Source organism: Pristiophorus japonicus, chromosome 16 (assembly GCF_044704955.1).
Source record: "Pristiophorus japonicus isolate sPriJap1 chromosome 16, sPriJap1.hap1, whole genome shotgun sequence".
NCBI classification, from domain to species: Eukaryota; Metazoa; Chordata; class Chondrichthyes; family Pristiophoridae; genus Pristiophorus; species Pristiophorus japonicus.
In genome coordinates, this window is record NC_091992.1 from 133,599,335 (window position 1) to 133,627,332 (window position 27,998).

The 27,998-nt window shown below is 47.7% G+C and overlaps 2 protein-coding genes across 4 annotated transcripts in view; one reads left to right on the plus strand and one right to left on the minus strand.

Moving 5' to 3' along the window:
- Nucleotides 1-3,910, minus strand: part of atad5a (ATPase family AAA domain containing 5a) — a 62,939-nt gene extending 59,029 nt beyond the window's left edge. Inside the window, exons 1-3 of the mRNA XM_070857934.1 lie at nt 3,594-3,910; nt 3,286-3,366; nt 794-2,676 (exon numbers count right to left, since the gene is read on the minus strand). Of these exons, the coding sequence (XP_070714035.1) occupies nt 794-2,676; nt 3,286-3,333 (1,931 nt within the window). The 5' untranslated portion in view covers nt 3,334-3,366; nt 3,594-3,910. The remainder of the gene's footprint in view (nt 1-793; nt 2,677-3,285; nt 3,367-3,593) is intronic.
- Nucleotides 3,911-4,443: 533 nt separating this feature from the next.
- crlf3 (cytokine receptor-like factor 3) overlaps nt 4,444-27,998 on the plus strand; it is a 63,888-nt gene continuing 40,333 nt past the window's right edge. For 2 of the 3 annotated variants that reach the window (XM_070858247.1, XM_070858248.1), the window contains exon 1: nt 4,444-4,549. The gene's annotated coding sequence lies outside the window, so the exon portion shown is untranslated. Of the gene's footprint in view, nt 4,550-23,899; nt 23,948-27,998 lie in introns of those variants that run through there. The other variant, XM_070858249.1, reaches the window with a different exon arrangement.

A 27,998-nucleotide genomic window follows, 5' to 3' on the forward strand; every position in this document is an offset into this window, starting at 1 on the left:
CTTTATTAGCCGAGGCATAGAATACAAGAGCAGGGAGGTTATGGTTGAACTGTATAAACCACAAGTTAGGCCACAGCTAGAGAACTGCGTGCAGTTCTGGTCACCACATTACAGGAACAATGTGATTACACTGGAGAGTACAGAGGAGATTTAGGAGGATGTTGCCTGGACTGGAGAATTTTAGCTATGAGGAAAGATTGGATAGGCTGGGGTTGTTTTCTTTGGAACAGAGGGGGCTGAGGGGAGACTTGATTGAGGTGTATAAAATTGAGGGGTCTGGATAGAGTGGATAGGAAGGACCTGTTTCCCTTAGCAGAGGGGTCAACAACCAGGAGGCATAGATTTAAAGTAATTGGCAGGAGGTTTAGGAGGGGATTTGAGGGGAATTTTTCTCACCCAGAGGGTGGTGGGGGTCTGGAACTCACTGGCTGAAAGGGTGGTAAGAGGCAGAAATCTTCACCGCATTTAAAAAGTACTTGGATGGGCACTTGATGTGCCATAACCTACAGGGCTATGGACCAAGAGTTGGAAAGCGGGATTAGGCTGGATAGCTCTGTCGGCTGGCGCGGACGCGATGGGCCGAAATGGTCTCCTGTGCTGTAAATTTCTATGATTCTATGATTGAAGGGCAGTTAGGGATGGGCAATAAATGCTGGTGCCAGTGATGCCCACATCCCAGAAAAGGATAAAAGAAAAATCTCTGCAGCCGGATAAAAAAATAATCACCTTTTATCATAATACAATAGAACCATACCAGATAGATCATCGTGTAGAGATTTGAATGACACTTTACCTGATTGGACTTTTGTTGGAAGTCACAGGCATCATTTCTGCTCTGTAGATGCTATCTCCTTCAGAAGACCAATCTGTCAACTTTGGGGTTGACATATGAGCTGGGACACCCAGACAGTGCTCTCCAATGGTTTTATTTGGCGTTGGGCAAGAGCCCAGAGCATCTCCTTGCTGTCTAAGGCTCCTCCGTGTAATTCTACAAGTTTCACTCGATCGAGTGGTTGCTGGATCCAAAGGCTTTGGATGTCTTGATCCTTTAGTAATCTCCTCACACGTTTTCACATTAGGATCAATTTCCCCTTCTGTTATTTCACAATCATCTAGATTTTTACATTCTGCTTTCCCAACTTTCTGGGAACCTTTCCTGCCTTTTAACTTTTTATTCTTTTTCTTGGTTACACCTCCAGAGTCTCGTTTTTTCAACCTAGAATCTTTACTGCCTTGGCTTGACGTCTCAGAGCTTGTAGCCTGGACAGAGTTCTCTTTTCCCTTCTCTTGGTTGGGCCCCTCATCATCTCCCTCAGCTGTTTCATTCTGCGCTAAACCCTGCTTCGAGGTTTTCACTTTCTGCGTCGCCTTCTTGAGCCCATTTTTTGTCCCTTCCGAGGAAGGTGGTCGCCTGAAAGCATTCATAAACTGCTCCCGGTCGGCTCGACTACATTTGGCTTTCACGGGACTCTTCTCGGTGACATCCAACACCGACAGCTCCAACTCCTCCTCCGCTATCACCACGTTGGATCTCCGTGTAGGAGTCTGATCCGTGCTCTCCGCGGCATGCGGGCTCACTGACTGGATTTCGACCACTTCGCTTTCAGAGTCCGCTTTCTTTCTCAAAAAGATTGACGCTATCTTTTTGTGTTTTGCTTTGGATTTTTGAGGTGAGGTAGATATAGGACTAGAGTGAATCTGAACATGGACTGTCACGGTTTTAGGGGATAGTGGCTGAGGAGCACTGGAACTTGCGTCTTCCATTACACTGGGGAGCTGGTTACCTTCCTCCATTATCTCACAGCAGTCCCATGCTGCTTTTTCAGCTGAAGACTCTTCAGTTTCTTGGTTCTTCATAAAGTCTTCAAACGACACAGTAACCGTGCTGTCGTTCACCTGACAAGTCTCGTCAGTAGTCGTATCCAAACTTGTCTCACTGACACTCATCCTTTCACCTTCAATAACCACGGGCGTAGTAGCTGCCTTAGCCTCTGCCCCTTCATCCACTTTTTCACCGCAATCATCCTTTGCCACCAGCTCAACATATGATTGTCCTGAGGAATCCTCCACCTCTCCCCCAAACTTTCTTTTTTGTGCTTTTTTGGAGACGCGTTTGCTTGAATGGTTTGCAGGTTCCTTGCAGCTTTTCCTTCTGTTCCTCGCTGTCGTCCTTCTTCGTACGGCGCTGGAATCCACAGAAACATCCTCCTCATTCTCTTGGAACAGGTCCTGGCTTTCTGCGCAAAGCTGAGCAAGCAGTGCAGCTGTATCACTCCCCAGAATGCCGCCACCTGATCTCACGCCACACACCTCCACAATACTCGAGTTACTAGTATCGCTAATTTCAACCACCTCGCGACATTCATTCAGTCTGCGGCTTAAATTAACTCTTCGACTGAGCCGTTTCCCCGGTGGTGTTTGGTGCGTCCCCTCCGAGACCACTGTTGATTCTTTGTTATGGTCCACAGATGTTACGGCTGAGTTATTTCCATCACATTCACTGGAGGTGCTTGAAGCAATGTTCTGCCCACTCTGAGTTTTCTTGAAGTAATCCCGTATGTTGCTGGATTTGGGTGATGGCAGGGCTGCGTCAATGGATTTAGACACTGGTGAAAAGTAGCTTGTGATCGTGTTTGTGGGGGAATCCTCGGCATCTTTTTTCTGCTTCTTACACAGCTGTAAAACAAATAATTAGCATTGAAAAATTCCAGCAGAAAAATTCAAATCACCTGCACATTCCATCTCCTTGTTCCGCAATAACTGTTCTACATCATCATAGTCGAGGATGACTTGCTTCCACTCTAAAAGTGAGTTATCAGGTGAATGTGGGACCCTACAGTCTCTGTCACAGGTGGGACAGACAGTAGTTGAAGGAAAGGGTGGGTGGGGAGCCTGGGTTGACACACGTTCCTTCTGCTGTCGACACTTGGTTTCTGCTTGTTCTCGATGATGGGACTTGTGGATTAGTGACTGCAACACAATTTACTGCCTGTTTAATCATTAAACTGCAGTGGATCACCAGCAAATGTGATGTCCAGTATATTTGACAAGGGGATCTCGTATGCTCTATTTACATCTTGCTGCATATAACATACTCTGTGAATTGAATCAGCGAAGTAGTACAGGAAACCGATAAACATATTCACTCGTCAGTGAGTGACAAGTGATATTAACAACTGTCGTTGCTGCTCTAGTTTCAAAACTACAGCATGCACTGAAAGCTAGACAAATGTAAGAGGGTTTTCGGAGAGAAAAAAAAATCAACACCAAACCAAACATCCTCACCTGATCATATTCCTCCACTGTACCGGCCATAGCAATAATCCCAACCATATCAGTAATCTCCCCCCCCGGACACTCAGAAACCTGTGAAGGGACGAGCCAAGAGCATTACACACCAGAGTAACCAGCACGTACAGTCACAATGATCCCCTCGCCCAGCCAGCAGGTAAAAATACACACAAGTTAAAAGACAATGTTATTTTCAGCTTTGCGCGACATGAAAAGGACCGAGACCCCCCTTTGGGACTAAAATGTGTCTCCGGCAGATGTTGAACACATTACACATCCCATATTCAAAGCCACACACTCGCCTTTAAGAGAGCTCGGGTCGAAGGCTGTGGACCCACATTTCGCTGCCCCGCTTTTGCCCTCTAACATTTACAACAAGAGCGGGGCCCTCGGTCGGAGCAGCCTCCTCTTGTAATTCGCGTTGCAAAATAAAAAGGGGCAAGCCGTCAGTTGCTCGCATTCGCTTAAATTTACGCCGCATATTCTGTGGAAAACATATTTTTAAAATGAAGCTGCCGGAGATCTTTCTTTCTTTCCCCGTTGTGTTGCCTTTCCCCCCCTGCCCTGGTCAGCCCAGAGCGTGCGAGGGGGGAACCTCTTTGAAACGGGCGCCGAAAGCTTTTCGGGCCAGCGAGAAATGGCGCCAATTCACTTAGACCTTTGACCGTCCGCTCCGCCGACCAATCGCGTTGCCGACCAGCGCCCGCCCGTCAATCACAGAACATTTCCCCGCCCCCGTTCCCGTCCCCGCCCCCGCCCCGCCCACCATTGATGCACCGCACCGCCCACCTTCCAGGCCCGGGCGCAGCAGCGGATTGGGTCCCGGCGCTAGTGCCAATCAGTTGGGTCGGGAGGCTTTGATTGAGGCGCTCACCCGTCAATCACAACAACGCCCCGCCCACTATTAAGTGTATCCCGCGGCCCCACCTCCAGGCCCCGGGAAGCGGATTGGTTCCCGCTGGTGGTGTCAATCATTCGACTCCGGCAAGGTTTGATTGAGGGACTCGCCTGTCAATCCCCCCCCCCCCCAAAAAAAAACTCCGTGCCCCGCCCACTACTGGTGCTTCCCGCCCCCTCTCCCTCCCGCCCAGGCCCGGGTGCAGCAGCGGATTGGTTCCGACGGGCCGTCAATCATTCTGGATTGACGTGAGGAGAGGCGAAGGCGACCGTGGGCCTTGGCCCCATCCTGTCAGCCGCCTCACTCCGGCGCGGTGGTGATTTTCTGTCTCCTTTCACTTCACTATGAATTATTGAGGCGGTAAGTATTTTTTTTTTAGACTTTTAACATTTATTGTTGAAGTAGAAATCGTCACCTTTTCAAAAGTTCCCCTTTATTTTACCTCGGCCGCTGTGCGATAGGAAGTGGTTTGCCAGATTGACTGTCGTGTAACGGCGATGGGTGCTGCAGCCCTCCCAAATAATGTCAGCACACAATCCCCAGCAAAATTATTACTGACTTCTTTTGGCCGAGGAACTTGCTGTGTGTTTTCGTTCAGACTTGTCTGAGTTGGCATTCTTTAAAAGTTGTGTCTGCATTGCGATAACTTGAATTTAAAGATTTAAAAAAAAAAACATTTTTTGATTATTAGACTAACAATTTTTGATTAAAAGTAGACTAATCTGGAGTGAGGTGAGTGAAGTAATGTTTTGCCTGCTGGAAACACCTAATTGGATTTATGTATTGCAAAGGAAGTTCATTGCTTCAATCTTGATTGCTTCTCTCTCTCTCTCTCTCTCTCTCCTGAGCATTTGCACTCCAGTGTTAATGAGATAAGATGTCTTTCTTGCCCAGTGAGATTGCTGATACTTGGCAGGCAAGTGAGGTTGATTTGCCCATTGGAAATTCTGAGTGAATTACTGTTGGATATTGTTATTGAGGCTCCCTGCTGGTATTGGCTTGACTAGCAAGTGTATGAGTGGAGTGGGAATGCGTCTTGTGTGCATGCGTTTTTATTTTTGTTGGGCTATTCATTAGTCCCTGATCCCAGTGAGGAGGCTACCGGGAACGGCAGCGCACAGGTGATGATCAGGGACAACGATGTGTGCTGCTCTCACGCGCCTCCCTTCAGCTAAATAAGCAAAGGTCAGCGAGCAGCCCAGCTCATTCTGTGTTGGAATGAGAATGATGAAAATGAAGAATGCCTTCGGTTGCCAGAATGCGTATGTGGTAATATAACTGCAGATGCTTTTGGGAGATTTAAAGTTAAGTTGGAGTTCTTCATTTAAGTGTAAAAAAAAGTTTCTCAATATTTTCTGAAGGGAAAAAGTCTGGAATATTGGACTAACTTCACTGCTGTTTTTGTAATCTTGCATTGTACTTTTGTGTTTTCTGTGATTTTTCCCTATCAGCCTTTAAATTATTTTAACTGATATGCAATAGACTATGATTATTTCTAGCCTCTTCTCTTCCCCTACCTACCAAATGCACTGATTCATGCTAGGATTTAATGGGTGTCAGGTTTCCTCCAGTAACTCGCCCATTTATTATGTGTAAATATAAAAAGAAAAAAAAGACTTGCATTTATATAGCGGCTTTCATGACCACCGGATGTCTCAAAACGCTTTACAGCCAATAAGTGCTTTTAGAGTGTAGTCACTATTGTAAGGTGGGAAACACGGCAGCCAATTTGCACACAGCAAGCTCCCACAAATAGCAATGTGCTAATGACCAGATAATCTGTTTTTTGTTATGTTGATTTGAGGGATAAATATTGGCCAGGACACTAGGAATAACTCCCATGCTCCTCTTCAAAATAGTGCCATGGGATTTTTTTACGTTCACCTGAGAGAGCAAACAGGGCTTCGGTTTAATGTCTCATCTGAAAGAAGGTGCCTCTGACAGTGCATTGGAGTGTCAGCCAAGTCCCTGGAGTGGGACTTGCTACCCACCTGAGTCACAGCTGACACAGTTAAATTTGAGAGGCTATTTAACTGTAGGGTGCATTTTAACAAAGTCTGATCCTGTCTTCACCCAATATCCATGCATGTGTATCTTCTGGACTTAAAAGGAAGGAAGATAAGACATATTGGGCCCAAGTTTCCACATGATTTGCACCTGATTTTTAGGAGCAACTGGTGGAGAACGGACTATCTTAGAAATCGCAATTCTCCACATTTTTTTTTTCTGCAGTTCTAGTCAGGTAGAACAGTTCTAGTTTGGAACAGAATTTTTTCTTCAAAAGGGGGCGTGTCCAGCCACTGACACCTGATTTCAACGTTTCCACAGTGAAAATGTACTCCAAACTAAAGTAGAATGGAGCAAGTGAAGATTTTTGTAGAACTGAAAAACCTGTTCTACACATTAAAAAAATCAGGCGCAGGTTACAAATCAGGCGTCCAGAACGAGGTTGGGGGGGAGGGGAACTCATTAAATTCTACAATAAATCCTTATTTATACTTATACAAATATTATACAAATAAATCCAACCTGAATAAACATTTATAAGCAAAGAAAAGATTAAATAAACCATCTTCCTACCTGTGTGAAAGTGCTTCAGCCAGGAAGAATGCTGCAGCAAGCCTCACAAAACGAGGCAGCTGTTACCGAACGCAGGCGGGCGGGAGGGGAGGAGGGAGCCGACCGAACGAGGGGGGGGGGGGGGGAAGGGAGCCGACCGAACGCGGGGGTGGGGGGGAGGGAAGGGAGCTGACCGAACGCGGGAGGGAGAGAGCCGACCGAACGCGGGGGTGGGGGGGAGGGGAGGGAGCCGACCGAACGCGGGAGGGAGAGAGCCGACCGAACGCGGGAGGGAGAGAGCCGACCGAACGCGGGGGGGGGGAGGGAAGAGAGCCGACCGAACGCGGGGGGGGGGGAGGGAAGAGAGCCGACCGAACGCGGGGGGGGGGAGGGAAGAGAGCCGACCGAACGCGGGGGGGGGGAGGGAAGAGAGCCGACCGAACGCGGGGGGGGGGGGAGGGAAGGGAAGAGAGCCGACCGAACGCGGGGGGGGGGAGGGAAGAGAGCCGACCGAACGCGGGGGGGGGGGGAGGGAAGAGAGCCGACCGAACGCGGGGGGGGGGAGGGAAGAGAGCCGACCGAACGCGGGGGGGGGGAGGGAAGAGAGCCGACCGAACGCGGGAGGGAGAGAGCCGACCGAACGCGGGGGGGGGGAGGGAACCGACCGAACGCGGGGGGGGGGAGGGAACCGACCGAACGCGGGGGGGGGGAGGGAACCGACCGAACGCGGGAGGGAGAGAGCCGACCGAACGCGGGGGGGGGGGGGGGAGGGAACCGACCGAACGCGGGGGGGGGGGGGGAGGGAAGAGAGCCGACCGAACGCCGGGGGGGGGGGGAGAGCCGACCGAACGCGGGGGGGGGGAGGGAACCGAACGAACGCGGGGGGGGGGGGAGGGAAGAGAGCCGACCGAGCGCCGGGGGGGGGAGAGCCGACCGAACGCGGGGGCGGGAGGGAAGAGAGCCGACCGAACGCGGGAGGGAGAGAGCCGACCGAACGCGGGAGGGAGAGAGCCGACCGAACGCGGGAGGGATGGGAGCCGACCGAACGCGGGGGGGAGAGAGCCGACCGAACGCGGGGGGGAGAGAGCCGACCGAACGCGGGAGGGATGGGAGCCGACCGAACGCGGGAGGAATGGGAGCCGACCGAACGCGGGAGGGATGGGAGCCGACCGAACGCGGGGGGGAGAGAGCCGACCGAACGCGGGGGGGGGGGGGGAGGGAACCGACCGAACGCGGGAGGGAGAGAGCCGACCGAACGCGGGAGGGATGGGAGCCGACCGAACGCGGGGGGGGGGGAGGGAACCGACCGAACGCGGGAGGGGAGAGAGCCGACCGAACGCGGGAGGGATGGGAGCCGACCGAACGCGGGAGGGAGAGAGCCGACCGAACGCGGGAGGGGAGAGAGCCGACCGAACGCGGGAGGGATGGGAGCCGACCGAACGCGGGGGGGAGAGAGCCGACCGAACGCGGGGGGGGGGGGGGAGGGAACCGACCTAACGCGGGGGGGGGGGGGGGGGGGGGAGGGAAGGGAAGAGAGCCGACCGAACGCCGGGGGGGGGGGGAGAGCCGACCGAACGCGGGGGGGGGGAGGGAGAGAGCCGACCGAACGCGGTGGGGGGAGGGAGAGAGCCGACCGAACGCGGGAGGGAGAGAGCCGACCGAACGCGGGAGGGAGAGAGCCGACCGAACGCGGGGGGGGGGGAGGGAACCGACCGAACGCGGGGGGGGGGGGAGGGAAGGGAACCGACCGAACGCGGGGGGTGGGGGGAGGGAAGAGAGCCGACCAAACGCGGGAGGGATGGGAGCCGACCGAACGCGGGAGGGATGGGAGCCGACCGAACGCGGGAGGGATGGGAGCCGACCGAACGCGGGAGGGAGAGAGCCGACCGAACGCGGGAGGGATGGGAGCCGACCGAACGCGGGAGGGAGAGAGCCGACCGAACGCGGGAGGGAGAGAGCCGACCGAACGCGGGAGGGATGGGAGCCGACCGAACGCGGGAGGGAGAGAGCCGACCGAACGCGGGAGGGAGAGAGCCGACCGAACGCGGGGGGGGGGAGGGAACCGACCGAACGCGGGGGGGGGGGAGGGAACCGACCGAACGCGGGGGGGGGGGGGAGGGAACCGACCGAACGCGGGGGGGGGGGGGGGGAGGGAACCGACCGAACGCGGGGGGGGGGGAGGGAAGAGAGCCGACCGAACGCCGGGGGGGGAGAGCCGACCGAACGCGGGGGGGAGAGCCGACCGAACGCGGGAGGGGGGAGGGAAGAGAGCCGACCGAACGCGGGAGGCAGAGAGCCGACCGAACGCGGGGGGGGGGAGGGAACCGACCGAACGCGGGGGGGGGGGAGGGAAGAGAGCCGACCGAACGCCGGGGGGGGGGGGGGAGAGCCGACCGAACGCGGGGGGGGGGGGGGAGGGAAGAGAGCCGACCGAACGCGGGGGGGGGGAGGGAAGGGAGCTGACCGAACGCGGGGGGGAGGGAAGGAAGAGAGCCGACCGAACGCGGAGGTGGGGAGGGGAGGGAAGGGAGCCGACCGAACGGGGGGGAAAGGGAAGGGAGCCGTTCCAGACGGCTGGCGGGAAAGAGAAAAGGCTGCAGGAAGCCTGAAAAATTGAGGAGCCATTTCCCGACGGCAAAAGGGGGAGGTCGTCGGGAAACGGCTGGCTCAACTTTCTGAGGCTTCCTGCACCCTTCTCACTGCTGCAAGAAGCCTCAGTGCTGATGGCAATGTACTTTTATTAAAAAAATGTTCAAAAACTAAACAGCTACAAAGAACTACAAAAATGGCCGAGTGCCAATGTTTTTTTCACACTGAGCATGCGCGAACGCTCCAACGCGCACGTGCAGCGTTGTCGGCAGGAAAAAAAACTAATTTAAATAGTACCCGCCCCCTCCCACTTACAAAATTGGCGCGAGTGTAGGCTCCGCCCCCCTGGTCGCCGCGCCAGGCAGACAAGGAGCTGCAAAGCGCTCGAGGATCGCGAGTTTTTTTTAGGCGTGAAAAACGGACGCCCGTTTTTTTTCGTGTGGAAACTTGGGCCCAAAGGGAGGTGACTGTGTTTATATGAAGAACTGTTTGGAGTGGGTGAATAGCATGGATTAGTTTCAATACTATGATGACATGCCAGTGACATGGTGCCTTTTCTGACAGTTCACCTCACATAATAAACAAAGAAAAGAGTGTCCTGGCAACCCAATGTTAAACTGGGCCTTGCAGACCAGAAGGTCCCAAGTGTGATCTCTGGTCTGTGCTGAGCTGGTTGGGGCATAACAATAGCTCTCTGTGATATGGACGAGGAAAACTATCAGCTACAGTCAATTCCTGCCTCTGGTCACTAACCTGTGACCCCCTACTGCAAGTATGCGCATGTGGATATCAGATGAGAACAGGATCGGGGCTGTGATGCCCTTTGTGGTTGAATAGCCTTGCAAACACTGGTAGTAGATGAAAAATGGCTACGGTATAAGTTAGTACCTGAACACCATGGAACCAAATGCCAGTGTGAGTCCATACCTTCAGAAAAGATGGAGGGAAAAGTTAGTTTGCCAAACTTTTTTTTTTAAATGAAGACCCTTTCACAATTGCAGTATGAGTAAGACAATTAATTTTTGTGCAGCAAGTGTGCTGAGGTCTGCTCAGAAACCGGGACACTTTTTTGTGGTATTCAGGAAGTAGATTGTGCTACACATTGTACACGTGGTGCTGTGCTTCATCAAATCACTTGCTTAAATATAATTGATTCAAGTGTGAGGCTCAAGATCTCCCCTCCGCCCATGGTGGATGCAAGATTGTGTCAATTTAATCGCGTGTATTGATTTCATTATGTTGAATTTTTAAGTATTGAAAATGAAATCCTGCAATTCAGATCATTTCAAATGATAGTGAATATGGGTGCACACAAGACAAGCCAAGTGACTCTTAACAATAACAAAGTGTATTTATATAGCGCCTTTAACATAGTGAAATGTCCTAAGGCGCTTCACAGGCATATTATGAGATTTAAAAAATTGACTCCGAGCCGCACAAGTAGAAATTAGCACAGGTGACCAAAAGCTTGGTCAAAGAGGTATGTTTTAAGGCGCATCTTGAAGGAGGAGAGAGAGGCAGAGTGGTTTAAGCAGGGAGTTCGAGCTTGGGGCCTAGGCAACAGAAGGCATCAATAGTTGAGCGATTATAATCTGGGATGCTCACAGAAAAGCTAACGCTCACTAATCTATTGGTGTCCTCGAGTGATGGTTATTTTTATCGCTGCATTTATTGTATAATTTAAAAAGTGCTCAATGACTACAAAATTGATGTAATATTAGTTTGTAACTTAAACACTGATTGCTGTGCAGATTGAACAGAGGTACGCACTCCCATCAGAAAAGTGTATTGCAGCAAGGATTCTGCATCTTATTTTCAAAGGGTCATATATTAGAGTCAGTACATCACGGTATGAAGCTGGACAATATATATTTCTTTTTAATTTTATAGGTTCTGCCTCTCCTCCCTGTTGCCCCGGGAGGTGGCTCCCTGTTGCCCCGGGAGGTGGCTCCACCAGTGATGAGGTGAAGCTGGTGCATGAAGTTGCGTTATCCAATGGATGGGTTGAGCATTGATGGCCCAATGGTCTTTTCTCATCCTTTTTGTACCTTTACACGCAGGAGTTTCAAACATCTAATAAACCTTGCATGTGTTCATAGTAAAGTCAGATATTTCTGGGAATACGCTACGGGTCTGGAGCATCCACGATGCTGAGAATGACGTGAGTAGCACGTGTAGCGAGTTGGTCTTACCGCAGGCGAAGGGTCCACAGCCAGCTAGGGAATGGAAGACCAGCAGGAAGAGCAGTGCAAGGAAGGTAGTGCAGGGGTCCCCTGCGGTCATCCCCCTGCAAAACAGATACACCATTTTGAGTACTGTTGAGGGGGATGACTCATCAGGGGAGGGCAGCAGCAGCCAAGTTCATGGCACAGTGGCTGGCTCTGCTGCATAGGAGGACAGGAAAAAGAGTGGGAGAGCGATAGTGATAGGGGATTCGATTGTAAGAGGAATAGATAGGCGTTTCTGCGGCCGCAACCGAGACTCCAGGATGGTATGTTGCCTCCCTGCTGCAAGGGTCAAGGATGTCTCGGAGCGGGTGCAGGACATTCTGAAATGGGAGGGTGAACAGCCAGTTGTCGTGGTGCACATTGGTACCAACGATATAGGTAAAAAAATGGATGAGGTCCTACGAGACGAATTTAAGGAGCTAAACTAAAAAGTAGGACCTCAAAAGTAGTAATCTCGGGATTGCTACCAGTGCCACGTGCTAGTCAGAGTAGGAATCGCAGGATAGCTCAGATGAATCCGTGGCTTGAGCAGTGGTGCAGCAGGGAGGGATTCAAATTCCTGGGGCATTGGAACCGGTTCTGGGGGAGGTGGGACCAGTACAAACCGGACGGTCTGCACCTAGGCAGGACTGGAACCAATGTCCTAGGGGGAGTGTTTGCTAGTGCTGTTGGGGAGAAGTTGAACTAATATGGCAGGGGGATGAGAATCAATGCAGGGAGACAGAGGGAAACAAAAAGGAGACAAAAGCAAAAGACAGAAAGGAGATGAGTAAAAGTGGAGGGCAGAGAAACACAAGGCAAAAAACAAAAAGGGCCACTGTACAGCAAAATTCTGAAGGGACAAAGTGTAATAAAAAGGCAAGCATGAAAGCTCGGTGCCTCAATGCAAGGAGTATTCGGAACACAGGAGAGGGCTCTGAGCTAGTTAGAATGGGTGAGAGCTCAGATGAACAGGATCCCAAGAAAGAATACAAAAGGCAGGAGGCAACAGAGCAGAGTAGCACTGGGGTAAGTGTAAACCACAAGGTGATAGGAAGGGACAATATTTATGAATATAAAGGGGCTGCAGGAGGGGTCAAAACTAAAAATCATGGTTTAAAAACTAGTATTAAAACACTCTACCTAAACGCACGCAGCATTCGAAATAAAGTAAATGAGTTGACGGCACAAATTACAAATGGGTATGATTTGGTGGCCATTACAGAAACGTGGTTGCAGGGTGGCCAAGACTGGGAATTAAACATACAGGGGTATCTGACAATTCGGAAAGATAGACAAGAAGGGAAAGGAGGTGGAGTAGCTCTGTTAATAAAGGAAGATATCAGGGCAGTTGTGAGAGACGATATGGGCTCTAACGAACAAAATGTTGAATCACTCTGGGTGGAGATTAGAGATAGTAAGGGGAAAAAGTCACTGGTGGGCGTAGTTTATAGGCCCCCAAATAATAACTTCACGGTGGGGTGGGCAATAATCAAGGGAATAATGGAGGCATGTGAAAAAGGAACGGCAGTAATCATGGGGGATTTTAACCTACATATCGATTTGGTCAAATCAAATCGCATGGGTAGCCTTGAGGAGGAATTCATAGAATGCATACGGGATTGTTTCTCAGAACAGTATGTTACAGAACCTACAAGGGAGCAAGCTATCTTAGATCTGGTCCTGTGTAATGAGACAGGAATAATAAACGATCTCCTAGTAAAAGATCCTCTCGGAATGAGTGATCACAGTATGGTTGAATTTGTAATACAGATTGAGGGTGAGGAAGTAGTGTCTCAAACGAGCGTACTATGCTTAAACAAAGGGGACTACAGTGGGATGAGGGCAGAGTTAGCTAAAGTAGACTGGGAACACAGACTAAACGGTGGCACAATTGAGGAACAGTGGAGGACTTTTAAGGAGCTCTTTCATAGTGCTCAACAAAAATATATTCCAGTGAAAAAGAAGGGTGGGAAGAGAGGGGATAACCAGCCGTGGATAACCAAGGAAATAAATTAGAGTATCAAATTAAAAACCAATGCGTATAAGATGGCCAAGGTTAGTGGGAAACTAGAAGATTGGGAAAATTTTAAACGACAGCAAAGAATGACTAAGAAAGCAATAAAGAAAGGACAGATAGATTACGAAAGTAAACTTGTGCAAAACAGATAGTAAAAGCTTTTACAGATAAATGGAAAAGAGTGACTAAAGTAAACGTTGGTCCCTCAGAAGATGAGAAGGGGGATTTAATAATGGGAAATGTCGAAATGGCTGAGACCTTAAACAATTATTTATTTCGGTCTTCACAGTGGAAGACACAAAAACCATGCCAAAAATTGCTGGTCACAGGAATGTGGGAAAGGAGGACCTCGAGTCAATCACAATCACTAGAGGGGTAGTGCTGGACTGGCTAATGGGACTCAAGATAGACAAGTCCCCTGGTCCTGATGAAATGCATCCCAGGGTATTAAAAGAGATGGCGCAAGTTATAGCAGATGCATTCGTTATAATATACCAAAATTCTCTGGACTCTGGGGAGGTACCAGCGGATTGGAAAGCAGCTTATGTAACACCTCTTTTTTTTTAAAAAAGGGGGCAGACAAAAGGCAGATAACTATAGGCCAGTTAGTTTAACATCTGTAGTGGGGAAAATGCTTGAAGCTATCATTAAGGAAGAAATAGTGGGATCTAGATCGGAATAGTGCAATCAAACAGACGCAACATGGATTCATGAAGGGGAAATCGTGTTTAACTAATTTACTGGAATTCTTTGAGGATATAACGAGCATGGTGGATAGAGGTGTACCGATGGATGTGGTGTATTTAGATTTCCAAAAGGCATTCGATAAGGTACCACACAAAAGGTTACTGCAGAAGATAAAGGTACGCGGAGTCAGAGGAAATGTATTAGCATGGATCGAGAATTGGCTGGCTAACAGAAAGCAGAGAGTCGGGATAAATGGGTTCTTTTCGGGTTGGAAATCGGTGGTTAATGGTGTGCCACAGGGATCGGTGCTAGAACCACAACTGTTTACAATATATATAGATGACCTGGAAGAGGGGACAGAGTGTAGTGTAACAAAATTTGCAGATGACACAAAGATTAGTGGGAAAGCGGATTGTGTAGAGGACACAGAGAGGCTGCAAAGAGATTTAGATAGGTTAAGCGAATGGGCTAAGGTTTGGCAGATGGAATACAATGTCAGAAAGTGTGAGGTCATCCACCTTGGGGGGGGGGGGGGGGGGGGGAAGAAAAGAGAAACAGTAAAAGGGAATATTATTTGAATGGGGAGAAATTACAACATGCTGCGGTGCAGAGGGACCTGGGGGTCCTTGTGCATGAATCCCAAAAAGTTAGTTTGCAGGTGCAGCAGGTAATCAGGAAGGTGAATGGAATGTTGGCCTTCATTGCGAGAGGGATGGAGTACAAAAGCAGGGAGGTCCTGCTGCAACTGTATAGGGTATTGGTGAGGCCGCACCTGGAGTACTGCGTGCAGTTTTGGTCACCTTACTTAAGGAAGGATATACTAGCTTTGGAGGGGGTACAGAGACGATTCACTAGGCTGATTCCGGAGATGAGGGGGTTACCTTATGATGATAGATTGAGTAGACTGGGTCTTTACTCGTTGGAGTTCAGAAGGATGAGGGGTGATCTTATAGAAACATTTAAGATAATGAAAGGGATAGACAAGATAGAGGCTGAGAGGTTGTTTCCACTGGTCGGGGAGACTAGAACTAGGGGGCACAGCCTCAAAATACGGGGGAGACAATTTAAAACCGAGTTGAGAAGGAATTTCTTCTCCCAGAGGGTTGTGAATCTGTGGAATTCTCTGCCCAAGGAAGCAGTTGAGGCTAGCTTATTGAATGTATTCAACTCACAGATAGATAGATTTTTAACCAATAAGGGAATTAAGGGTTACGGGGAGCGGGCGGGTAAGTGGAGCTGAGTCCACGGCCAGATCAGCCATGATCTTGTTGAATGGCAGAGCAGGCTCGAGGGGCTAGATGGCCTACTCCTGTTCCTAATTCTTATGTTCTTATGGGTCATCCAGTGAATGAGCTAAAGGGACCAGTTCACTGGGCTCAATGGCCTTTTCTCATCATTATCATTTTCTTCTCAAAGAACCCGACCCCAAATAAAAGCCGATCTTATCCCATTCAAACAGTGATTGACCTACAGTGCATTTTCTGTTCTTATTTCAGATTTAAAAGCTCTTTTATTAATATCATTTGTAAAGTTCTCAATGCCAGCACCTGGGAGTTGCGCTTGGGAGGGAAATGTTGCAAGCTTCTAGAACTTTCTTTTTAAAAAGAGGGGACAACAGCTTTAGCTTCATAAAGCCGAGTTGTGTGTGTCTCTTGTTTGATCAACGTATTAACGTTGTCACATTCTAGATGGAGGACCACTTGGACACAATATTTATCGATTGACTGACCTGACTGATGAAGTTTGTTAGTCCTTTGGGGGGCTCCAGCATTGAGCAGTGGTGTGTTGAATTGATTTAAGGAACGGTGGTAAAACCAACACTGGGTTGTTGTGAATGGAGGTGATGCAGTGACATTGTAGAAGAGGGATAGAGGGAGAACTATTCTGGTTCTTCTCCAAAGTGACTACATACATTAATAACTCACTAGTGTTTTTAAATTACTGGATTATTCGCTGCAACAGATTTGAGTGTAAAAACCTTGTTTGCAGTTTTGTTAAGGGCATCTACTATCTTACCAATATTGTTGTATTGTACATTCCCTTATGTCATCCATATTTCCTGCAAGCATTTTCAAGTTTAATATTATTTTTGTGTATTTCTTCTTGCATATCTCCTTCCTTCCTGATTTGGAGTGCTTGGGAAAAGCAGGAATGGCCATTTACTGAGGGCCGAGGGCTAGGTGGAAAAGGCATTTGATGTGAAAGTAGCGGCTTCGAGCAGAGAATGCGACCCAGTTGAGCAGTCTGGTTGTGTGTGGCTGTGAATTTCCAGTGCTTTCAGGTGACTGTTGGAGCAACCTCAGCTAATGCTGATACCATTTTCTGTAGTGAGTTTTCAGATTCGGTGTATTCTGTGCCCATAAAAGGAATGTGTGAAAATCATTCATCAGTGCAGAGTATAGTGAATAATGCAGGTATGTTAGAGCAGGCATGTCGGTATTTTTAAATTGGGAAGGTGAGCAAGTATATTGCTGTGGCTAGATTAGATCATATTAGTGAAGGAGATATGAAATTTTGTAAAGCAAGCTAATCTGATGAAATAAAATGCAGAACATTTTGAAAATAAACATCTATAAAGAGATGATGTGTGATTACACGTGAAGCGGTAAGCCATTTTTTTTTCCTCCTTTCAGATGTTGATTGACCAGCCAAGGCGTGGAATACAAGAGCAGGAAGGTTATGCTAGAACTGTATAAACCACTAGTGAGACCACAGCTAGAGTACTGAGTACAGTTCTGGTCACCACATTACAGGAAGGATGTGATTGCACTTGAGAGGGTAGAGAGGAGATTTGCAAGGATGTTGCCAGGACTGGAGAATTTTAGCTATGAGGAAAGATTAGATAGGTTGGGGTTGTTTTCTTAGGTACAGAGGAGGCTGAGGGGAGATTTGATTGAGGTGTATAAAATTATGAGGGGCCTAGATAGTGAATAGGAAGGACCTATTTCCCCAGCAGAGAGGTCAATAACCAGGGGCCATCGATTTAAAGTAATTGGTAGAAGCATTAGAGGAGAGTTGAGAACTTTTTTCACCCAGAGGGTGGTGGGGGTCTGGAACTCAATGCCTGAAAGGTTGGTAGAGGTAGAAACCCTCACCCCATTTAAAAAGTACTTGGATATGCACCTGAAGTGCCGTAATCTATAGGGCTATGGACCAAGAGCTGGAAAGTGGGATTAGGCTGGATAGCTCTTTGTCTCTGTGCCAGCCAAAAAATGGGCCAAATGGCCTCCTTCAGTACTGTAAATTTCTATGATTGGGAACACCATGTATTTCCTGAGCAAGATTGTGGTATATTGGAACATCACACTGGGGAATTATGGTACAGTTTAGGCTGTGGTGTACTTTGCTCCATAAAGATTGGACCTTCAATCACATTAGAGTGACCTTAAAACTTACAATAGTAATCCACAGAATATCCTTCATGTGTCGAGAGTCCAGGCGAAGAAACCATGGGGGTCAAATAAGTGAAACCTGAAGGGAAGTATTTACATATTTGGGTGTGAGTTTAATTGTGTAGAAAGGCAAGTGGACTGAGGTGGTAAATGAGCTTCACTGTATCAGCCAAACTTCTTCGACAGCCTCCCAAACCCACAACCTCTACCACCTAGTAGGACAAGCGGAGCAGGAGCAAGGGAACACCATCGCCTCCAAGTTCCCCTCCGAGGCACACACCATCCTGACTTGGAAATAATCGCTGTTCCTTCATTGCTGAGTCAAAATCCTGGAACTCCCTCCCTAACAGCATTGTGGGAGCACCTTCACCACACGGACTGCAGCGGTTCAAGAAGGTGGCTCACCACCATCTTCTCAAGGGGCAATTGGGGATAGGCAATAAATGCCGGCCTTGCCAGCGACCACATCCCGTGCATGAATTTTTTTAAACTGTGGAGAAAGTACCTTCGGTTTGGAGACTGCTACTAATGATCCTGTTACACAAGACTGGACACATCATATATTATCGATAATGAAAAGCACATCCAAATGTAACTCTGCATGCATTTTTAGAGTGTTTATTTTAGCGGGGATCATGTCTAGTGCCCATTCTTTTGTCTCTGGCACACGAAAGGGGAGGGATACGAAAAATAATAGAGGTTCAGAAATGGAGCTGTCTGCCTGACTCTGAGTAAATGCAGCACCTAGCCCAAGCAGACCAAGGAGGTACCATGTTCAATGCCTGGTCTGTGCTTGTTTGGCCAGAGTCACCCAGGGTCTGCAGTTGACTTCAGTTCCCCTGATCTGATCCTAATGACTAGTTATCATTGATCTCTACAGTTGTGAGAGTGTTGGGTGCTGCACTGATTGGACTTGGCTGATGCTCTGTTGGCTGATGTAGGCTCCACAGGGAAGAGTGGCCACTTTTATTGAAGTACGAGAGCGCTTCTGATGTCAGTGGGACTGAAGGAGGCACAACCTTCGGTGAGGAGCGGAGAAAGGTGGTAGGAGGGAAAGGGGAAGAATTCCAAAGCCAATTGTCTGTTTAATGGCCGCTCATGCTCAATGAGTCAGGACCTTAAAAGAGGATGGTAGAAGTTAGTGAGGGGGAGGAAAAGGGAAGCATGCAAATCAAACTGCATTGCATGATTATAATGAAACTATATGTAGATGATACAGCTGTCACAAGCAGATACTACAGTGTGTTTTGGATTCCTGCCTTAACTTTACATGTTAGGTTTCACTTCAGCAATGTTTCTCCACTCAACAAAACTTGCAGATGATGTATTGTACACTCTGGAGCTGGTACTGAACCATGGCTCCGTGTATATAGCATCCTTGCCTGAGTCAAAAGGCTGTGGGCTCAAGCCCCACCCCAGAGATGAGCACATAATCTAGGCTGATACTCCAGTGAATGCTGGCCTGTCGGAGGGCCATTTTTCAGATGGGACGTTAAACCGAGGCCCTGTCTGCCCTCTTGGGTGCTGGCACTATTGAAAAAGAGTGGGCCGCTCTCCCCAGTGTCCTGGCCAATATTTATCTCTCAATCAACATCACTAAAACAGATTATCTGATCATTTATCTCTCGCTGTTTGTGGAATCTTGCTGTGTACAAATTGGCTGATGCGTTTCCTGCATTACAACAGTAACTATATTTCCGAAGTGCTTTGGTTGTGAAAGATGCTACAAGTATATAAATACAAGTTGTTTCTTTATTTTTATACTAGGCAGGAGGAAATAGCAGAACCAGTGGAAATGACACCTTCCTAAATCCAGTTTGAGGAATAATTTGGCTGCTCTGAAATGGGACTGTACTAAATCCAATGGGGAATTCAGGAGAAACCCGTACCCAGAGAGGGGTGAGAATGTGGAACTCACTGCCACAGGGAGTGGTTGAGGTGAATAGTATCGATGCATTTAAGGGGAAGCTGGATAAACACATGAGGGAGAAAGGAATAGAAGGATATGGAGAGGGGTGGGAGGGGGCTGGTGTGGAGCATAAACCCTGGCATGGAGCGGTGGGCCCAGTGACCTGTTTCTGTGCTGTAAAAGCCTCTGCAATTTTATATAGCTAATGTGTGCCCCAGTAAATGCTTTTTTAATTAAATACCATTTTCATTTTTTAAGTTTAATATAATAACTTTTTTTTAATAATCAGCTAGCTCAAGGATGTGGTTGTGCGGTTCCGAACTGCTAACGATATACTTTATACTACTTGCCTTTCAAACTCTTTTCAAAATGAAAACTGGTTCAACTGCAACAGGCGGAAACTTGCAGAAACCACAGTTATTATCTTGCCTTATTTGTCATCCTTGCACTTCTTCTTTTGCTAGCTGCAGCATGTGGGCTGTCGTTTTTTCAAGTAACATGCATGGATTGTGAAGTCCTTGCTGCACCATGAGAGGCATGCAAGGACTTTATTTTCCTTAATTCCTTGACCTTCACACTCCTCCTGAAGATCCAAAGCAAGGCTTAGTTGGCAAGTAAGCTGAGTCTTGTTACTAGGTCGTCCAGACCCAGGAAGGCCGCAACTCCAGCCCTTGATCTGTGCCAAGTTGGCTGATAATTGAACAGGACAGCCTGGGTTCATTGCCTCAGTGCCCTTGGAAGAGGGGGTAGAGAGGAAATCAGCTAAGGTTCGCACACTTGCTCCGATGTGTGAACAGAAGAATGAAGGGCTTGGATTTATCAGGCACCCAAAGTGCTCGGGACGTTCCAAAGTGCTTTTACAGCCAATGAAGTACTTTTTCAAATGTAGTCACTGCAATGTAGGAAACACAGCAGCCAATTTGCGCACAGCAAGCTCCCACAAACAGCAATGTGATAATAACCAGATAATCTGTTTTAGTGATGTTGGTTGAGGGATAAATATTGGCCAGGACACCGGGGATAACTGTCCTGCTCTTCGAAATAGTGCCGGGGGATCTTTTATGTCCACTTGAGGGGGCAGGCGCGGCCTCGGTTTAACATCTCATCCGAAAGGCGGCACCTCCGATTAGTGGAGTGCTCCCTCAGCACTGTACTGGAGTGTCAGTCTAGATTTTTGTGCTCAAGTCTCTGGAGTGGGACTTGAACCCACAACCTTCTGACTCCGAGGCGAGTGTGCTGCCCACTGAGCCAAGGTTGACACATCATCATCATAGACTTCCACTCTCTTTTTTTTTTAAAAAGAGTTCTTGGGTGACTGAACAGTCCAAAACGGGAATTACAGTCTCTGTCACAGATAGCGCCACACAGCACTACCCCTCAGTTATCAAGATCCACGGCGCGGCCCTGGACAACGTGGACCACTTTCCATACCTCGGGAGCCTCTTGTCAACAAGGGCAGACATCAATGATGAGATTCAACACTGCGTCAAGTGCACCAGCGCAGCCTTCAGCCGCCTGAGGAAACGAGTGTTCGAAGATCAGGCCCTCAAATCTGCCAACAAGCTCATGGTCTACAGGGCTATAGTGATACCCACCCTCCTGTATGGCTCAGATGTGGACCCTCATGGCTGACAGTGTGAGGGTGAGAGCAGGATTGAGTTTCATTCTGATACATAGCCACGGTCGAAAAGCTTGCTGCTCTAAGCCCATGTATGAGGAATGAGGTACATGAGGGAAACTGTTACCCAGGCAATTGTGTCCCATGAGGAGAGGTGGAGTTCCCATTAGGATTCCAACAAATTGATCCTGTCCACATTTGCGGTCGGTCCAATAGGGGGTCAGTTGCTGAAAGGAGTGGGAGGCACCATGGCTGATTCACCCCCTGCCAATCCCAGTACCAGCCTGGCTGATGTCTCTCAGATCATACCAGATGTTGGACCTTCCTGATTTAATTTGGTTCAGTGCTACACTGTGGCTGTGCATTAATCTTTGAGCTCTATTACATGAACTACGATGATGAAATTCAGATTGTTTGTATTGCCTTCTGTACAAGTGATTACTTTATGCTCTTTCTCTTAAATCTAATCTTCATTAAAATTGTTTATACCTGAAGTTAATTTTTCCTTCTATAAATTTCTGTGCCACATTTATGATGGAACCTGTTTATATGAACATGTCACTGTAATAACACTGTCTTCCACCCCAACCCAATGCAGTAGAGGCATTATGGTGCCACCACTGGTCAGAGGGTGTAACTGCAGTGTGACCAGTTTACATAGACAATTTCCGTTGTGGACGTAAGAATTTTTAATAGACATAAGAATTAGGCGCAGGAGTAGGCCATATGGCCACTCGAGCCTGTTGATCTTCAGCCTCAACTCTACTTTCCCGCCCGATCTCTATATCCCTTGATTCCCCTCAAGTCCAAAAATCTATCTCAGTCTTGAATTTAATCAGCAAATCAGCATCCCTTTGGGGTAGAGCATTCCAAAGATTCATAATCCTCTGAGTGAAGAAATTCCTCTTCATCTCAGTCCTAAATAGCTGACCCCTTACCTGAGATTATGCCCCTAGTTGTAGACTCTCCAGCCAGAGGAAATAACCTCTCAGCATCTCTACCGTATCAATCCCTCTCAGAATCTTGCATGTTTCAATGAGAACTCATTCTAAACTGCAGAGAGTATAGGCTCATTCTACTCCATCTCTCATAGGACAACCCGCTCATAAAATCATAGAAATTTACAGCACGGAAGGCGGCCATTTCGGCCCATCAGCCGACCAAGAGCTATCCAGCCTAATCCCACATTCCAGCTCTTGGTCCATAGCCTTGTAGGTTACGGCACTTCAAGTGCACATCCAAGTACTTTTTAAATGCTATGAGGCTTTCTGTCACTACCACCCTTTCAGGCAGTGAGTTCCAGACCCCCACCACCCTCTGGATGAAAAATATTTCTCCTCAAATCTCCTCTAAACCTCCTATCGACTACTTTAAATCTATGCCTCCTGGTTAGTGTCCCCTCTGCTAAGGAAATAAGTCCTTCCTATCCACTCTATCTAGGCCCCTCATAATTTTATACATCTCAATTAGGTCTCCCCTCAACCTCCTCTATTCCAAAGAAAACAAACCCAGCCTATCCAATATTTCCTCATAGCTAAAATTCTCCAGTCCTGGCACCATCCTCGTAAATCTCCTCTGTTCCCTCACCAGTGCAATCACATCGTTCCTGTAATGCAGTGACCAGAACTGCATGCAGTACTCTAGATGTGGCCTAACTTGTGGTTTATACAGTTCAAGCATAACCTTCCTGCTCTTGTATTCTATGCCTCGGCTAATAAAGGCAAGTATCCTGTATGCTTTCTGAACCACCTTATCTACCTGACCTGCTACCTTCAGGGACCTGTGGACATGCACGCCAAGGTGCCTCTGTTCTGTCTTTCGGATGAGATGTTAAATCGAGGTCCCATCTGCCCTCTCCAGTGGACGTAAAGGATCCCATGGCACTATTTTGAAGAAGAGCAGGGGAGTTATCCCAGGTGTCCTGGCTGATATTTATCCCTCAATCAACATAACAAAAACAGATTATCCGGTCATTATCACATTGCTGTTTGTGGGAGCTTGCTGTGCACAAATTGGCTGCTGCGTTTCCCACATTACAACAGTGACTACACTCCAAACATACTTCATTGGCTGCAAAGCACTTTGAGATGTCCGGTGGTCGTGAAAGGTGCTATATAAATATAAATCTTTCTTTCCTATACACTTCAGTATCCTACCATTTATTGTGTATTCTCTTGTCCTGTTAGCCCTCCCCAAATGCATTACCTCACACTTCTCTGGATTGAATTCCACTTGCCACTGTTCTGCCCACCTGACCAGTCCAGGAATCAATCTCGTGAATGTTCGTTGCACTCCCTCTAAGGCAAATATATCCCTCCTTGGATAAGGAGACCAAAACTCTGCATAATACTCTAGGTGTGGTCTAGCAAGACAGACTTTATAAAACAGAGACTGAATTGCTTCTACATGCCCTGGTTGAATTCTCTTCCAGCCTCTAACTCTGCTTCAACTGACCACCCTGTGTACAATCCAATGAGAGACCAGCTGGGTTTAAAAAAAAAAAGTTACTGTGCTGCAGGAAAAACCACCTGGCTTTAGAAACTCGCTGTGAGGGTGACAATGTATTCTGGATAGAAACAATTAGTATTTAAAAGGTAGTTTAACTAGACATCTGTCTGTGTTAGACAGGATGTTTTTGGAAAATGTCAAGTTTAGTGCTGGAGAAGTTAGGTAACTTTGGTCACTGTCCCTAGCCTACCTACCTACCCACAGAAACAGACATTGCAGCTTAAAACCACCACCGCGCTGGAGTGATCTCACACACACAATTGTGAAGGGTAAGTGAAACCACACACACCTTCCTCATCTTGATATCGTATATTATATAGTTTTTTGCAATGATCTGACTTTTTTTTCAATTTTCAAACCATCTGAATCCCCAATTCAAGACATGGTCTTTGTGTGTGTGTGTGTGTGTGTGTGATATATCCCCGTGATGACTCTCTCGGGTGTAAGAATAAGGGAAAATTTTCAATGGAAACCTTCTGGCTTTTGTTTTATGTCCAGTTTTCACTTTTCATTTCTTCAGTCCCACCCTCTCAAATGTTTTCCCTTTTTGTTTTCTCTGGCCCCACCCCTTCTCCAATTTAATTCCTCCTCCCCAAAGCACTGACTTGCTGGGGCTGGTTCCATGGGCTCCCAAGTTCATTCTGGTACCATGCACAAGTAACAATTCTCTATGTAAGTATTGGTAGGCATTTTAACTGTGGAGGGCATCATCGCTGAGTCTGATCAATCCTAGCGTCCAGAGGCTGGAATTTTGGCTGGTTCGATACTATTTCCCAGCTACTGACACTAAATGTACGACCCCTTCCATTGCCGTGCGTAGCTTAGCTAAGTCAGCAGAAGAGCAAATCTGGAACTCTCCTGGTGTGTGTGGTTCAGTACCTCGATGGATAGTGTATTTACCACCGGGGGAGCTGACTAAATACCCTCTAACTTTCCTGTTTTAAAAAAAAAAATCCATTCTGAAGGGGTGTTGTCCATGAAACGCTTTGATGTGTTGTTAAAAAGTGAAACCAGTATGAGGAAAAATATATTTTAAACCAAATTCTGTTTATATTGATAAATTTTGAAACAAAAGTGCCTCCATTTTTGAGCAAGCTGTACAGCTGAGCCTGTGTGGTTCAGTGCCCATCATCATCATCATAGGCAGTCCCTTGAACAAGAATGACTTGCTTCCACACCAAAAGGGATGAGTTTGTAGATGTTTCAATGAAGGACCTGATATTCCAGTCCTAACCACCTGGGGTGGAAGATGCCTGTGTGTGGATTTTTTTAATTTGTGGTGGCCGTTGCACATCAGCCACCACATGGGCTCAACAGAGTTAGGCCTTTATCCAGTGGCAAGGGTTAACCAGGATGACAGGAGACCTGCTCTGCCATTTAATAAGATCATGGCTGATCTGATCTTGGGCTCATCTCCAATTTCCTGCCCGCTCCCCATAACCCTTCACTCCCTTATCGCTCAAAGATCTGTCTATCTCCACCTTAAATATATTAAATGACCCAGCTTCCACAGCTCTCTGGCAAAGAATTCCTCAGATTTACAACCCTCCGAGAAGAAATTCCTCCTCATCTCAGTTTTAAATGGGTGACCCCTTATTCTGAAACTATGCCCCCTAGATCTAGATTCCTCCACGAGAGGAAACATCCTCTCTGCATCTATCTTGTCGAGCCCCCTCAGTATCTTATATGTTTCAATAAGATCACCTCTCATTCTTGGTTCAGTGCCTATTGAGATACTGAACCACACACACCAGGAGAGTTCCAGATTCGCTGACTTAGCGACGCTGCGCACGGCAAAGGAAGGGGTTGTATAACCATTCTATCAGTTGAATGAGCCAGCTTTGTGTCTTGTCGCCGAGTGCCTGCAGAAATCAAGCACGTGCGGCAAACCTGTCCCACCCTCTCTTACCCTCAACGACTATCTGTCCCACCTGTGACCGGGACTATGGTTCTCATATTGGACTGTTCAGCCACCTAAGGACTCATTTTCAGAGTGGAAGCAAGATTTCCTCGATTTACGAGGGACTGCCTATGATGATGATTTGGGCTTGCTTGTGTTTGAACTCCAAAATGACAGGTGCTGATCTATCTGGGCCAGAGGAAATCAAATTGGAGCTGGACAGTGGCGTTCAGGAACTGAAACTGTAAAGCTTCGTAGCAGGTGTATAGTCAGATCAAAGCCAAGTTAAACAAGTAAACCTTCAAAGCTCTGTTCAAAGGAGTTGAGACACTCGCCACAGAATATCCAGCCTCTGACCTGCTCTTGTAGCCACAGTATTTATGTGGCTGGTCCAGTTAAGTTTCTGGTCAATGGTGAACCCCAGGATGTTGGGGGATTTGGCGATGGTAATGCTGTTGAATGTCATAGGGCTCTCTCGTTGGTGATGGTCATTGCCTGGCACTTGTGCAGCGCGAGTGTTACTTGCCACTTATCAGTCCAGGTCTTGCTGCATGCGGTCATAGATTGCTTCATTACCTGAGGAATTGCGAATGGAACTGAACACTGTGCCATCATCAGCAAACATCCCTATTAGCTGAAAAAACCTGACTACTCAAACACAGTCAGGCCCCTCATCATCTTATAAACTTAAATCAGATCACCCCTAAATCTACGCTTCTCTAAACTGTGGAGACCCTGCTGTTCCAGCCTATCTGGGTAACTTAGATGCTTTAAACTGGGAATTAATCGCGGTCCTCCTCTGCACCCTTTTAAAAGCCTCAATATCGCCCACCAAGTGAGGAGATCAAAACTAGATACAGCATTCTAACTTGGGCCTAACCAAAATCTTGTAAAAGGACAAAATAGTATAGTTTGGTTTTATTTTGAATTGCCCTGTTACTGTACCCTGGCACCCTGTTGGACCCAGCTATTGCTTCACTATTTGAAGGAGAGCAGAGGCCTTCTCCCAGTCTCCTGGCCAACATTCTTCCATCCCATGGGCACATTAGCTGTCACATTTGCCAACATAACAGCAGCGACAAGTCTTCGAAAGTACTTCATTAGTTGTGAAACTCTGGAATATCCTGGGGCTGTGATTTGGTGCTAAATTTAAGGGCTGTTTCTTCTTGTAGTTGTAACCCTATTCTTTTTCTGCAAATATTTTTTGTTTAAACAAGAAGTGCTGATGTCATTGGGGTATCTGAGTTACTGAGCTAGATGGTTCCAAAATGTTGGGTCGTGGACCTCATCAGTGACCATTTGGCCCACGAATGAATCCCAGACCTTCTGTTTGCACTCATATTTCTCACTCATTCGTTCCTCCTCCTGGCTGTTTGTTGTCTCACCGGGGGCTATTCCCTAAAGCAGAATGCCACGATCTGCTTTAGGGACAGCAGTTGTGTGTCCCGGTTTCCCCCCTCTCCCGGTGCTGGAATTTTTATACAGAGGGTCCCCCCCCTGTCCCCACACCACGCACCCCCCATGTGCGGTGTGGCACGGGAGCGGATGTGTTTTGACTTGACTATTCCTGAAACTTGGGTTGGGTTTATCAGATTTGATCTAGGTGACATGACAGCTGCCATTATCAAGCTGTGACATCCAGAAAATCGCAGGGCACAGTAGCAATTAATCCAGCAAGGTCACCCTGATTTAATACTTGCAGTTAGGTAGCAGTTTTTGTGTTGAAGTGTTCCTAAAACACAATGAATTACCTTTTTGAACTACAGTGACTGTTGGGTACAAACCCAGTTAAAAGCTGATTTTTGGCCCTCCTCTATTTCCAGTTTTAAAATGTTGTGTTCTGATTCCTCTCCAAGCGTTTTTTTTTTAAAAGTACAGGAGAAGAAACGTTGTGGTTGGGCCCAGCATTCAACATTTTTGGGGTGACCCAGTTTCCCAAAGCTCGTGAGCTCACCTTCTACATCGTACTTTGGCTCAGATCTGTTGGCACCAGTGACTAGCCGCATCCGAGTGATTATTCCTGGGTCTCTCAAACCCACCCAATTCTCACTTTACTCTTCGTTTTTAAAATGCAGTTTTCTGTTTTTACTCAATGCAGCTCGTTATCCACAATTCAAACATGAGAGAGTCTGTTATAAAAAAAATATATATCTTGGCTTGCCCCATACTTGAGAATGTAACACTGGTCTTAAACCAACAGAAGGGGACTGTGCGTGCATATGAATGTGTTTCGTGCTTTTTCTTGTCGTCTCACCACCTTCCCCTGCTCTCTTTCCCCCCCGCCCCCGTATCCTAAATTCATTTTGGTTGTCTGCTATGACTCGGTGTGTAGCGCCCTCGCCTCTGAGTCAGAAGTTTGTGGGTTCAAGTCCTACTCCAGATACCTGAGTGCATAAATCCAGGCTGACACTCCAGTACAG